Consider the following 12,490-nt stretch of genomic DNA (forward strand, 5'->3'; position numbering starts at 1 on the left):
CAACATTGGCCATCTGAACCCCAACGACAGCGCGGTACGCAGAATACTTTCGGCAGACGCAGACATTTCGCTCGCCGCGTCGCAACCACCGAGAGGCGGTCGCGGTTCGTGGTGAGTGAAAAAAAGAGAGAGACTCACAAGACTCGCAAGAGTGAAGATGAATAAAGGTATCTTTTCTTTATTGAAACCCTCCCAAACCTTTAATCTAGACCGTCCGTATTTGTGGCTATGCGCTCGACGTGCTCTTTGGCCTGGATCATTGCAATGCGATGAACCTTGGTCATAGTCGGAGCGGCGGTGGTCCTTCTTCTCACGAGTTCCGAAGCGATGAAGTGTTTCTTTATATACTCTACATGACCCAGCAACGCTATGGGGTCCATAAACATCGGGGACGACACGCCGTCGGCGGAGTAGTTGGCTGCGCGAGGGGGACTGGGCGTTCCGAAGGCGCGTTCGCTGCACTTGTTCAACGCCATGTTCACTAGCGCGCAAGGAGAGATCTCCTCTTTCTTCCAATTGTAACACAGGGTGAGGCACTTGGCGTCGGGTTCTATCGTGCGCTCAAACAGAGAGCGGTAGCGCAGTGGCACGTCGTACAGTTCCTGAACGCCCGGGATCGTTTCCAAGAACATCCGAGGGTCATCTATGCCGGCAATGTTCGCCAGCGCGGCAAACACATTGCTGTAAGTGATCTTCGCCAGTGCGGGAGCAGACTTGACCGGCTTGCACAGCGCCTCGCGCGCAGCCTCGCGTACATCTTCTCGCTCCTCGTCCGTGGTTGTCTTGTCGTCAAACCCGTCCATGACGTACTCACTGAAACGACTGCACTCGCTATAGTCCCAGCCCTCGAACACGTTCACGTACACTACACAAATCTTGGCTCGAGGAAATGGCAGAGACGGTTCGTGTAGCGACAACAGTTGCAGTTTCTCCAACATTGCGTCCGCAAACACTGCCGACGTTTGCTTAACACCCACGGTGGCGTCTCCGACCGAGGCAAGCGCCGCCACCGCGCTGTAATCTTTCCTTTCATGGCGCTTCTTCTTTCTGGACGAAGAAGTCTTTCCGCCGTCGTGAGTGGTGAAATGTTTCTCATACGTGGGATTCAACTGCTGAGGACAACACACGTACGAATAGACACCCCCGCGAGGTCTATATCCCACGTCGGTAAAGTACTCCATCTCCGCGATTATGTCGTCCGCAGCGCTGCGGTCCGCTTTCTCTTTCTTCTTTCTGAGCGCGGCGGTAATCGGTCTAGAAGAAGAAGATTTCCCGTCATCGCCGCTGTCTATGACAACGACGTCATCTTCTTCGTCTTCTCCCTCTTCGCGTTCACTGCCGCTGTAGCTGGGAAGGATGTTTGCCGCTGCTATGACATCTTTGTAGACGATTTCGTCGTCGTGGTGACTCGCAGCTTTCTTGCGCCGCTGCTGCGTTACGGTCCGTCTAACTGTCCCTTTCTCCTTCTTATTGCTATTATTAATTTTCCGTTCTTCTTCTAAATCTTCATCGCCTTCGTATTCTTCTTCATAATATTCTTCATCTTCATAATCCTCTTCTGCTGCTCCTCCTTGCTGCGGTCTTGCTGTTACCTTCGATTTCACTTTCCGCGGTGGTTTGCGCTTGTTGGACGCAGTCGTCTCTTTATTGGAACCTTTTAAACAACGCTTCGTCGACGTCGTCTTAGCCCGTCGCTTCGACGCAATTGCCGAAGACGACTGTTGTTTAGAGGTAGCAGAAGATTGCTGCTTAGCAGCAGCCGCTGCCGCGCGTTCTTCTCTGATTCTCAGCACTTCTTCCATAGGAACTAGGAATCGCTTCATAGAGCCGGCAAGAGTTGTTGTTGCTGTTGCCGTTGTCGTTGTCTTGGGAACAGTTGCAGACATACCTCGTCGTCTGTCCGTCCGCCTGTCACAAAAAATAATGGCGTCGGCCGACGTCGAGATACACAAGCCGCCCGAGTTTCAGCCGACGCAGGAAGATGTTATTAATGCTGCGATATACGCGGAGTATCGGATGAGGGAGAAGTTCAAGACCCAGTCGCCGGTCGGGGCAGCGTTCGCCAGCAGGGGATTTGTAACGTGGAAGGAGCAGAGCGGTGATCTCAACAAGCCCGTTCCGTATCCTTGTATCTGGGACGAGACTATGCCGGACGAGAACAATCGAGTCGAGATACGTCGTAAGAAATGTTCGTACGGCAAGTACGTGTTCACCAAAGAGGGTTGTCTCGCAGTCAGTTGTCGGGCCGCAGTGGACGGGGTACCTGTAACGAAAGAAGCGTTTCTTAAGGAACAGAACGCCAGGGTGGGTAAATACACGTGGGGAGAGTTCTGTTACTTTAATAGCACAAATGTGGGCGTAAAAGATTATAAGCACCCTATGGACCGCATGCTCGAGCAAGACCCAGACTACAAGACTACTCGAAATCCGCCGTCGGCGGGCACGCACTCGTCTCTCACGTGGTGGGACGAAGAGGCCGGCGTCTGCAGACTGGCGCCTGCAACACTTGCACTCACTGACCACGAACTCGTAACTGCAGACTCTCCAAAGTACGATAAAGTGTACCAGTGGTATATCGAAACTGACAAGGACTGGTTCGGGCGACCCGAGTTGACTCGGAGCAAGAGATACTTGAAGAAGGGAATGCCGCTACTTAAATACGATAGGCCCTACTGCGAGGGTAAAGTCAAGATATCGTATAACCCAGAATCTATGGAGTGTTATAGGAAGCCTGGCCAGTTCATACTGGAGGAGTTCGTTATCGGGGGACTTTATCGGGAGATGTTCGGGTTCCACACTGATGACTGGAGACGTCGAGTGCCTCCGCGGCTGCCGTCCGAGTGAGAACTAGCTTCAGTCTATGCCTGGCGTCGCTCGGAAGCGGTAGCATGTCTCCTCGCACAGCTACGACAGCAGCGGCAACGGTCCTGCAGCCGGTGCAGCAGCGGCGACGACATTCGATCTAGCTTCCCATCTGAAGCAGATTCGTCGCCACCATCAATCACCGCGGAAACTCGATCACATCGCTAGCAACGGCGGCGGCAGCGGCAGCATCAACGGCAGCAATCAGTTAGACGTGACATACAGAAGATCAAATTGGACTCGCACTCGACAAAAGCTCGGAGACATCATCAACTCGTTCGCGTTTCGCATCGAGGTCTGTGCTGCGCACATCGAGAAACTGCTGGGCCTGTCTGCCACGAATGTTCGACGAACGTGGTACATCAACTGTTCCCGAAATAATCAGTTGGTTACGGTCGAAGACGCGGTGGCGCTAGTAGAGTCCCCCGACGGTTACAAATATTGGGTCAGTGTGGTGCCGACGTCAGACTGCAAGTACGTCGTCAGTGCCTCGTCTGGAGCGTCGGCGTTACATTCGATCAAACGCTACTGCAACGTGAAGAAGGAGCGCAGGACAGCTTTCGCGGCGTCGCTGGATTTCGTCGGCAGCCCCGTGCGTTACAACAGATTCAAGTTTGCTGCTCGCCTGCTCTGGAACAAAGACCGGGTCGGGCCGCGCTGCCCGGACTGCGTCAAGAACTTTGTGTGGAGGACGTACCGCCGCGGATACGTGGAGTACATCGGTCGACGGCTAGCGGACATTTCGCCTCCACCAGTGGCACCCGGCAATGAAGCGGCGATCGACGCGTGGAACGACTTCTTCCGTCATCTATAATTGCATCGAGTGTGGTCGCCGCACAACCAACTCCTTGGACGACACTCTAATATCGCTAAAGGAAGCAATGGAACGAGTATCGGAGTCGACGCCTTATTTCGTGGATGGGTACCTCGCGAACAACAGTGCCGCCGGCAAAATTGACGACGGCATAGACGCAACGCCACCGTGTCGTCTGGCAGACCAGACAGCCGCCGCTGCGATCGAAAGCGTTGGACCTGCTTCTTCCTCCGACGGCGTTCCAACAACGAAAGCAACGGCACCACTAGCCGAAGACGGTGGCAAGAGGTTGCTGGACGGGTCACAATTGAAGCTGTTGAATACTTTACTCGCCGGAGCAACTGCGGAAGAAGTGATTCACTGCAAGAGGAGACGTGTTGAAGCCTCTACTACCTACACCAGCAACAAACGGACAAGTAATGCATGCGTTATGCCTCATACGGGTGGTAGCGTAAATTCTGTGATGGACTCTATTGCAAACTCTTTAGACAAGGAGAACAACTGTGGACCAAAGAAGTTACCGTTCCTTTTCATTCGAGAGATGGTGTAATAAATGATGTATCTATTCACATCCTGTGTGTGTATGTATGTATTGTCTTTCTGAGTTACGCACACCACACGTACCTACATGGAACCCGAGTACGTACGGCTGCTGCTTTCGCAGCCTACACCGATACTAAAGGACCTGTGCTCGTACTACGGGCTGGCGTTTGCATACCCCGACGTGGATCCGGCGCGAGACTATCCGCTAGTGATAGAGCTAGACACTAGGTGCTGGCTATTTGAAACGATACACTCGTGTTTGCTGAAACATTTAAACGACGATCACTGCACGTACAAGTTCTGGGTCTACATACCGTGGTCGGTAGACGAATGCATGCGATCCTTTAGGAGTTTCATGGGATTCTTTTACGTGCGCGTAGAATACCCCGAGTACGGCACTTGCGTCGACGTGTTTCATGGCATCAACTACCTTCCCCTGGGGCCGTTTGTGCGAGACGACGTGGGTATGGGCATACTGGGACGCATAATGGTGAAGGGCAAAGAGAAATTCTTTACTGCGTTTGAGAGCATATCTCCAGACGTGCCGTGCATCAGTAGAGACAACGTGCTTACCACGACCCGATACCGAAAGTATCTGCCGAGATGTCGCGACAATAACAGCAATAACAGTGGCAATGTTGGCAGTGGCAACGAAACCACCACGCGGCTCTGGGGCGCCAGTTCGTACGACGGGAAAAGGCCGCTGGACGATCGGGCCAAGCGCTCGATATGCTGCGTGTTCAAGTCGTACGCAACGACCGAATACGTTCCCGTGAACATAGTTAGAGGATACCTATCCGGAGCCACAGTTCCAATTACCGTGGTATCCGCATATTCGCCCCACAGAGAATGCACGGTATTAGACGAACGCGACGAACAATTTGTGGCTAACTACTGCCCTCGTCTCGCAGCCGCGTGTAAGATGGTTCGCATGCAATTGGATAGCTGCATCGCGGGCTACAAAGGAGTCAGTAACACAAATCCTTACGCGTACAAGACGGTAAAGCAACCGTCGCACGTATTCATGGATCACGTTCAGAAACAGCTAAGAAAGAATATACGCACGCTGCAGTGCTTCATTCTACCACCGCCTCAGCGCGGCAGCAATAACAGCAGCAGTCCGTACCATCACCTAGGACTGCTGGACACGACCATCCGAGTAGAGCATGCCAACGCCAACGTCATGACGCCGCACTACTCCCGTTTCGTGCTGTCCGCTACGTCCGAAAGTCCCGTAGCTAGTCTCATCAACGAATATCGCGTGATAGTCAATTTTCACAAGACTACCAAACAATCCTACATGCGCCAAGTACAGACCTCGCAGTACGGCTACGTGTCTCCCATCGCTACGCCGGATGGATCCGAGATTGGAATGACCAAACATCTCTTGCCAGAGACGGAATTTTCGTTCAGACTAGTGTCCCACGCGACCCAAATCGTGCGCAGAGCCGCGCTGCGATGGTGGGACCGATGGAACGCAGCTTCCCGCGATGCAGCCGCCGACGACGACAATGACGATGTGGACGTGGTCATGTGTTGCTTCAACAACGAACCTATAGACGGCATGACCGCGAGAGTAACGCAAGGGGCACTCGAGTCATTCTGCACGCAATTCAGACACGTCGCGGTACACTACGAATCCCGAGTCGCTCTGCTAATGTCCGTGTCGGGAGGCACACTGTACAACGCGAAGCGAGGCGGGACGCTATGCCACCCGAGCAGACCTAGCGACAACGACGTGGATTCGAGCGCCGGGTACTTTGGGAGACACAACGACGCTGCGCGCAATACGCTGGGTTTCGGCATGGTAAAGCAGGCCATGTCTCGCGGAGGCATGTGGATACGTAACGGGGAGACTAAGGCGCTGCTACTGGATCCTGCCCCATCGTATTCCACGGAAGCGGTCGTGTTACCCATGGCAGTCGGGTCGTGCGTCGAGGACGGCATCGTGCTGAGGTCTTCGTTCGCGAGACGCGCCGCGTACATGCACGTCAAACGTCTAGTGGTCCCGGCGAATTCGTGCGGCTGCCTAACTTTTGCGGAGCGACCGGCCGAGTGCTCGGTGGCGTACGAGAAAGACGTGTGGGGCGTTCCTCCGGGCACGGCCATAGTCAAACGAGACCAGCCCATCGTGGTGGTGCGGACGGACGCAGACACGTACGTTAGCGTGTTCGCGGGGAAGCGAGGAGTCATAGGATACGCCTTTCAGCATTGCTACTGGATTCTGAATCACCAACAACGACTCGCCATCGCAGTGACAAAGTGCGCGATACCTACCTTGGGATACAAGTTCGCCACGCCGCACGGACAGAAAGGAGTCGTGTGTCGTATACTTCCCGACTGCGCAATGCCTCGCGGTGAGATCGACGGTCTGGTACCCGACGCAATAGTGCATCCCGTCACGATCTTATCGCGTTTGACAGTCGGCCAATTGAAGCGACCTGCGGGCACTCTGCAGCACTTCACGCTTCCTCCCGCGCTGTCATCGGTCGGTTCGAGGACGTTGCACGCCATTCAGGCGCACTATACGCCAATGTTTCAGCAGCGGAACGTTCCGGAGGATAAGTTTCACTTTAGAGATCGAATAAATGTGTACAACATTTTCACCCGACAACCCACTGAAGGCCGCGCCAACGACGGTAGCGCTCGCATGGGGGAAATGGAGTGTTCTGCCATACACGCCACGGGCGCGACTCAATCATTGCTCAAGCTGGGCATGCACGTCGACACCATGAACAAGGCGGCTAACGTGTGTTTGGACTGCGGAATGATTTCTATATTCTGCGACTCTTGGCTGGGGGAAGGCCGTCGTGCGCGTTGCAAACACGTCAACTTAGCGAGCAGCGTGCACATAAAATACGCCGGCATTCTCACCGCTCACATCCTGGCTGCCATGCGCATCGCGGTTACGATATACGCCAAAGAATAATGTATATAGTAATAAATCTGACTCGGTGATTGAGTGTATCATACTGAATAAGGTCTCCGTCGCCTCTGAGATTCTCTTCACACAGCGACGATGAACTGCAACATCTGCAGCATAGTTCATCACATTCAGCAGTACACGACTGCTCCCATCGAGCAATTGATAGCCTACATGCATCGCATGCAGGGTGGCGATTACGACCCCGAGCAATGCAAGGATGTGCTACGTCTGACTGCCATCGGCCGCAAGTTGCTGTTCTCAAACCTGGGAAAACTGGGGGAACGCGAAACCGGCGGGAAAGCCGACGACGACACCACCATAGACTTGAGCGTAGAGTTCGAAGACCAGCAGCATGGATACGTCTCGCTCGAGTCCCGCCGCCTGTGCACGCTGGATTACGTGATATGCTCCTTTCTACCAATCGAGTCCAACACTCCTGTGCCGCTTCCGCAGCGATTGTCCGAGATCGTCTTTAGAGATTCCGTCCACACTGTGCTGCATTATTTTGCCGCAAGTCAGACTTTGCCGGATGATGTGTCCGCAACTGCCTGCGCGTACCTATACGCGTTCGCTCAAACGACCAGCATGAGAGAAAATTTGTGGTACTCCGAGTCGTGGGTGTCTCGGTTCCGAAGGGCGTTTGGTCTCAACAACGTTAGTTTGTTCACCTCTGCTTACGATGCTGCCACCACGGCCGTGGATATGTGGGTTGGTGACAATGCCTCGCTCGAGCTTATTGCCAAGATCGGCGTCGCAGTTGCAAATCGCGACGTGGACTTTGTTCTGACACAACTCGCCAATGAAAACAGAAACCTGGTGAAGAGTATGGCGCTGCTGCACGCCGCGGCAACACTTTGCATCAAAGCGCAACAACAGCCTGATAAGGACCTCTCCGAAGGAACGCAATTCTTACTGAAACGCATTCAGAAATACAGCCCCACGCCAGAGGACAGAATGGCTGCTCTCGAAGTCGGGAATGTTCAACGGAGACTGGAAGACTCCATAGCAGACTACGTTATAGAACTGTTACTGAGGAATCATTCTTTCAAGAGTGGAATGCTCAAACAAATGACCACGAACTCACCGCCTCGTCTTGAGGACATTCTGCAAGTGTTCCGTTCGTCGTTTCGACTCGGTAGTTACAACAACGGTACGGAAGAACAAGAAGAAATAGTAGCGCAAGAAGAAGACGACGAGAGCGATGAAGAAAAAGAAGTAGAAGCGTTAATCACAGCACTGGATGAGCGCAGACGAAACAGGGAATGCAGCTACACGGACTGCATGATCACGCTGTCGGCACTCTTCTCAGACTCTGTACTGTCCGGGGACTTGGCGTGCGAAGGAAACATGGATTCCCGCGGCAGGCTAGCCAAGGCAGATCCCTTGTTGTGTAGAGCATTGAGCAAACTGAAGCCCGCTCCACAAAGAAGGATGGCCCTGCTGTACGACCTCGCGGCGTCAAAGAACAACAATGTCCACACGTACATGACCACTTTCATCGGCACGGACCCCCTGGACGCTTACATGTTGCGAGAACTGATGGATATATACGGCCGCTCGACGGGAGATACCAGTTCAAACAGCGACGACGAGTTCGCGCGCATCATATTTTGCGACCGCGCTCTAACGCTCAAATGGTCCAAGCTATTGTACGCTGTATTGCGATGCCAGAGCAAACGATCGCATTTCATGATGCGCATGGCCAACTGGGCGTTGCTCGACGTAGCAGACACCGTATCGGTAGCGTCGTCTCGCCAGCTTCGCACTTCTGTCGTGGAGTATCACGCGGGCGAGGAAAACATCGTGCCAGTGGACGAAGACAACACTCGGGACTGGCATTGGTTCCGAGATGCCGTGTGGACTAGATACGCGACTCTGCTCTGCAACATGTCTGACATGTCCGACGGGGACGGCGTTCTCGTGTCGCGTGGCGATGACACCCACTCGTACGCGATTTTCGGACACGAACGAATGGACTTGCACGTGTATGAGTCCGGCATCGTTACCACCGTGCTGGAATACAGCAAGCCCACGTGCGAGCACTTGACGCTGCAGTGGGGTCGCTTCCCGTGCAGCAGTAAAGATACGATCACTTGCAGCTTTGACGAACATAAGGAAATACATCCCATGTTCTTACATTTCAAGAACGCCGTGCTGACACACACACTTTACGAAACGCATCGCGACCGAGCCGACCGACCGTGGAGATGGGGAGGAGCGCATCAAATGGCGATGGATCGCTGCGTCGCCGTCGCTTGCGAACTGTTGTGTTCGAAGGACGTGTTCGTGGACCCGTTGTTCGTCAAATGTTCAAATTCTAAAGTTAAGGTGCGTGGATCTTTCCGTCTGTTCCCACCTGCTCACCCAGACAACCCGACGTTGCAACTGTTCAGAAACATTCCCGGCGGAATCGCGGTGTCCGTACCGTTTGTCGTTCCGCGAAATTTGTTCCCGAGGACCGCGAGTGAACTGTGGGACAGAGTGTTTCGTCCAAACTCCAAGTGCAGAGTCACCAAGGAACAGTTTGTGTGGTACGTGCACCAAGTGGCCCAGTGCATAAGCGCCGAACTACACGCCGTCGAAAAGAAGCAATGGGATAGGGACAATGAATACAGCGGCAGTTACGACGAGGAAACAACTACCGCATCTGCCGGCGTGTTCGTGTACGCAGCCAAGACCTATTGCCCCGCGTTCATGCGAGACGATTTCTTCGTTCAACCAGAAAGTGAAGAGGAGTTGCGTCAATACAAAGAGTACGACCTCATGCTACGCACCATCGCCTGCGGAGCACTATGGCTTCCTCAGAGTCGGAACAGGTACGAAGAGTTCTGCGACGCAGTTACTGCCGTGCGCGACTACGTGGCCGTCGCATTGAACGACGAAACCATGGAAGTTGACGACATCCGAGACGGGTTGGGCGATGATGCTGATTATGGTGTCAAAGAAGTAGAAGGTGATGAGCGTGCCGATGGCCAGCAGGAAGAACAGAATGAGAATAAGAAGAAAGCCGATGATGCGAGAAGAAGAGCGGAGGCCGAAGCGGCCGACGAGCGTTTCTATCACGAACGCAAGAACAACGTACCCGCCGGAGCAATGGCGTGCTGTTCGAGGTACTGTACCGTGTTCGGCAAGGGGAACGCTGTTCCCGAGATAAAGATATTCGTGGATGAGATCATAGCACCCGCGTTCCCGTCACTGTTACCACCGACGACGCAGCAACAAGTAGATGCGGCGTCGACAGCAGTAGAAAAAGATGAAGAATATGAAGACGACGACGAGCAAGGAGTCCGAGACCAAGAACAAGAAGAAGAAGAAGAAGAAGAAGAAGGAAAAGATGATCATAAAGAACGACACTAGACTCACACGTAGCACACACATTCTTTATTGAATAAAGATATGGTTGTTGTTGTTGTTGTACCTTGCGTAGAGTTGTTCTGTCCTTATATTAAGCACTGAATGCGCGATATCGCTTTCGCTTCCTTGGCATTTTGGACGTCTGCCGCAATTCTAGCAATGGCCATGCTTTTATCCGCGCCACCGCCCGTGCTGGCTGTTGTAACGGGAGTGGTATTGACGTCGATGACTTTCCGTAACGCGGGTTGCATGTGTGGAGCCCAGATGCCCCACCAATCCTCCGTGGATATGGGAGGCGAGCGTTTAGGCACCACGGCTGCGTATCCCAGACAACTGCGCAACTTGGTCAGGAAGCCGCGAGACGGGCCCAATCCAGGCTCGGTAAACGCTATTACCCACGGACCATTAGTCTTGTTGGAGATCTTGCTTTCCGGGTAATTAATGTTCTGAGTGTGGGTAATGTGCGGTTCCGCCCATTTCAAAGTAGTGTTGTACCTATTCACGGCGACTGCTAAATTGTGTTCCAGTCTGATTGGTGGATGTACCTCGTTGGACAAGTCGGCGTACGGATTATTCCCCTGCATGCATCTTCGTCGGGCGTGATTGTAGAATGTGACGTTGTCTTCATTGATCCCGCGATTGCAAGGGTCGGGAACACACACGGGCTTGTTGTGTTTCATTGCCATCGGACATATGTATTGCAACTCGACAGTTTCGAATGCAGGACCAGGACAGGAAACGTATCCACGCGGACACAGGCACGTTGTGTTGACGTCTCCAAACGCGTCGCGCTCGTACTTGAGCCAATCCACGTTAACATTCTCGGCTGTCTTGCCGTACACCGCGCGCTTTATCGAGTCCGCGCGCCACTTGCGGACGCCCGGATAGCAGCTGTCCTTGGCACATCCCGTGCGTGTTTCTACGAAGCCCGGCGGGCATTGCGTGCAGATACATGCGGTAGGGTCGTGATAGCCAGGTATGTACGGAGTCGACGTCAGTTCGTGAATGAATAGACCCTGTCTACACGAAATGTTAAGTTCGTAATTGTTGACGAGACTGGGGTATTTGGATACCCACGTCCAGTGCACCACACCGTCAACGATGTGGGCCACATTATTGCCGAATATCGAGCTGCACAGTATGTACGGAATGGGCGTCTTCTTCTCCGCCACTCGGCCGCACACGCCGGCGTTCAGGTGCTTTACCGTCACCCATTGAGGATGTATGCACTTGAAAGTCTCAGCGCCGCAGCTCTTGGCGCAGTCGCTGTCGTATGTGCATTTCACAGGCTTAAAGTTACAGTTGCGCATCTTGCTAACCACATCGTCTGTGTGTGGTATGCTGCCGCCTTTCGCGGTAGTTACGTCCTCGTCTAATATCGTGTCGTCTTTTCTAGATGGCGCACTGCTAAACGCCATAGTTCCATGTCTCGCGAGTTGCGGCTGTCTTACCTGCTGTTGCTGCTGTTGTTGTTGTCGCGAGAACACGACTACGCGTTTCGATTCTGATTTAGGCGAGTGTCCGTATGTATAGAGCGCTTGCGGTGTGGCAGTAGGCGGAGGACGAGAAATATTAGTGAATGAGACTCGAGTTCTGCTGCCATCCGAGAATATAGACCTTTCGTGTTTGAATGTTCGCCTCAAGTACAAGACGTCTCCTAAAGTTCGAGAGACGTCTATGTTTCTGGTGAGGTACACGTAAATAGTGAGATCAGTCATAGTCTCGACGACCACCAGTAACGGTCTTTATTGGTTTCCAAATTCGGTGTAGTTACTCTTGCAATCACACGTGGGATAGCCTACCGTTTTGCTAAAGTGAGAGACTATCGTAACGTACGTGGCATGAAACAGCAGCACGCTGAAAGTGTTGCTGTTGTCAGCGAGTGCACACAGTAAGAAAATCATAAAGGCGCGCAGCCTTCCGAAGAGGCTTCGGTTCTTTCGCAGCGTCTTGTTCTCTTCCTGCCGCCTTCGATCTTCCAGCCTCGATTT

General features: G+C 53.3%; 1 protein-coding gene across 1 annotated transcript; it reads right to left on the reverse strand.

Annotated features, from left to right (window-relative positions):
- Positions 1–200: 200 nt before the first annotated feature.
- On the reverse strand, positions 201–1,886 carry LOC149325912 (uncharacterized). Its single transcript, XM_089564409.1, has one exon. It carries the CDS (start codon positions 1,884–1,886, stop codon positions 201–203), a length of 1,686 nt encoding a protein of 561 aa, XP_089420535.1.
- Between the last annotated feature and the right edge of the window lie 10,604 nt (positions 1,887–12,490).

The sequence above is a fragment of the Amblyomma mixtum genome, chromosome 10, assembly GCF_055824585.1.
Source record: "Amblyomma mixtum isolate Tamu chromosome 10, ASM5582458v1, whole genome shotgun sequence".
NCBI lineage: Eukaryota > Metazoa > Arthropoda > Arachnida > Ixodida > Ixodidae > Amblyomma > Amblyomma mixtum.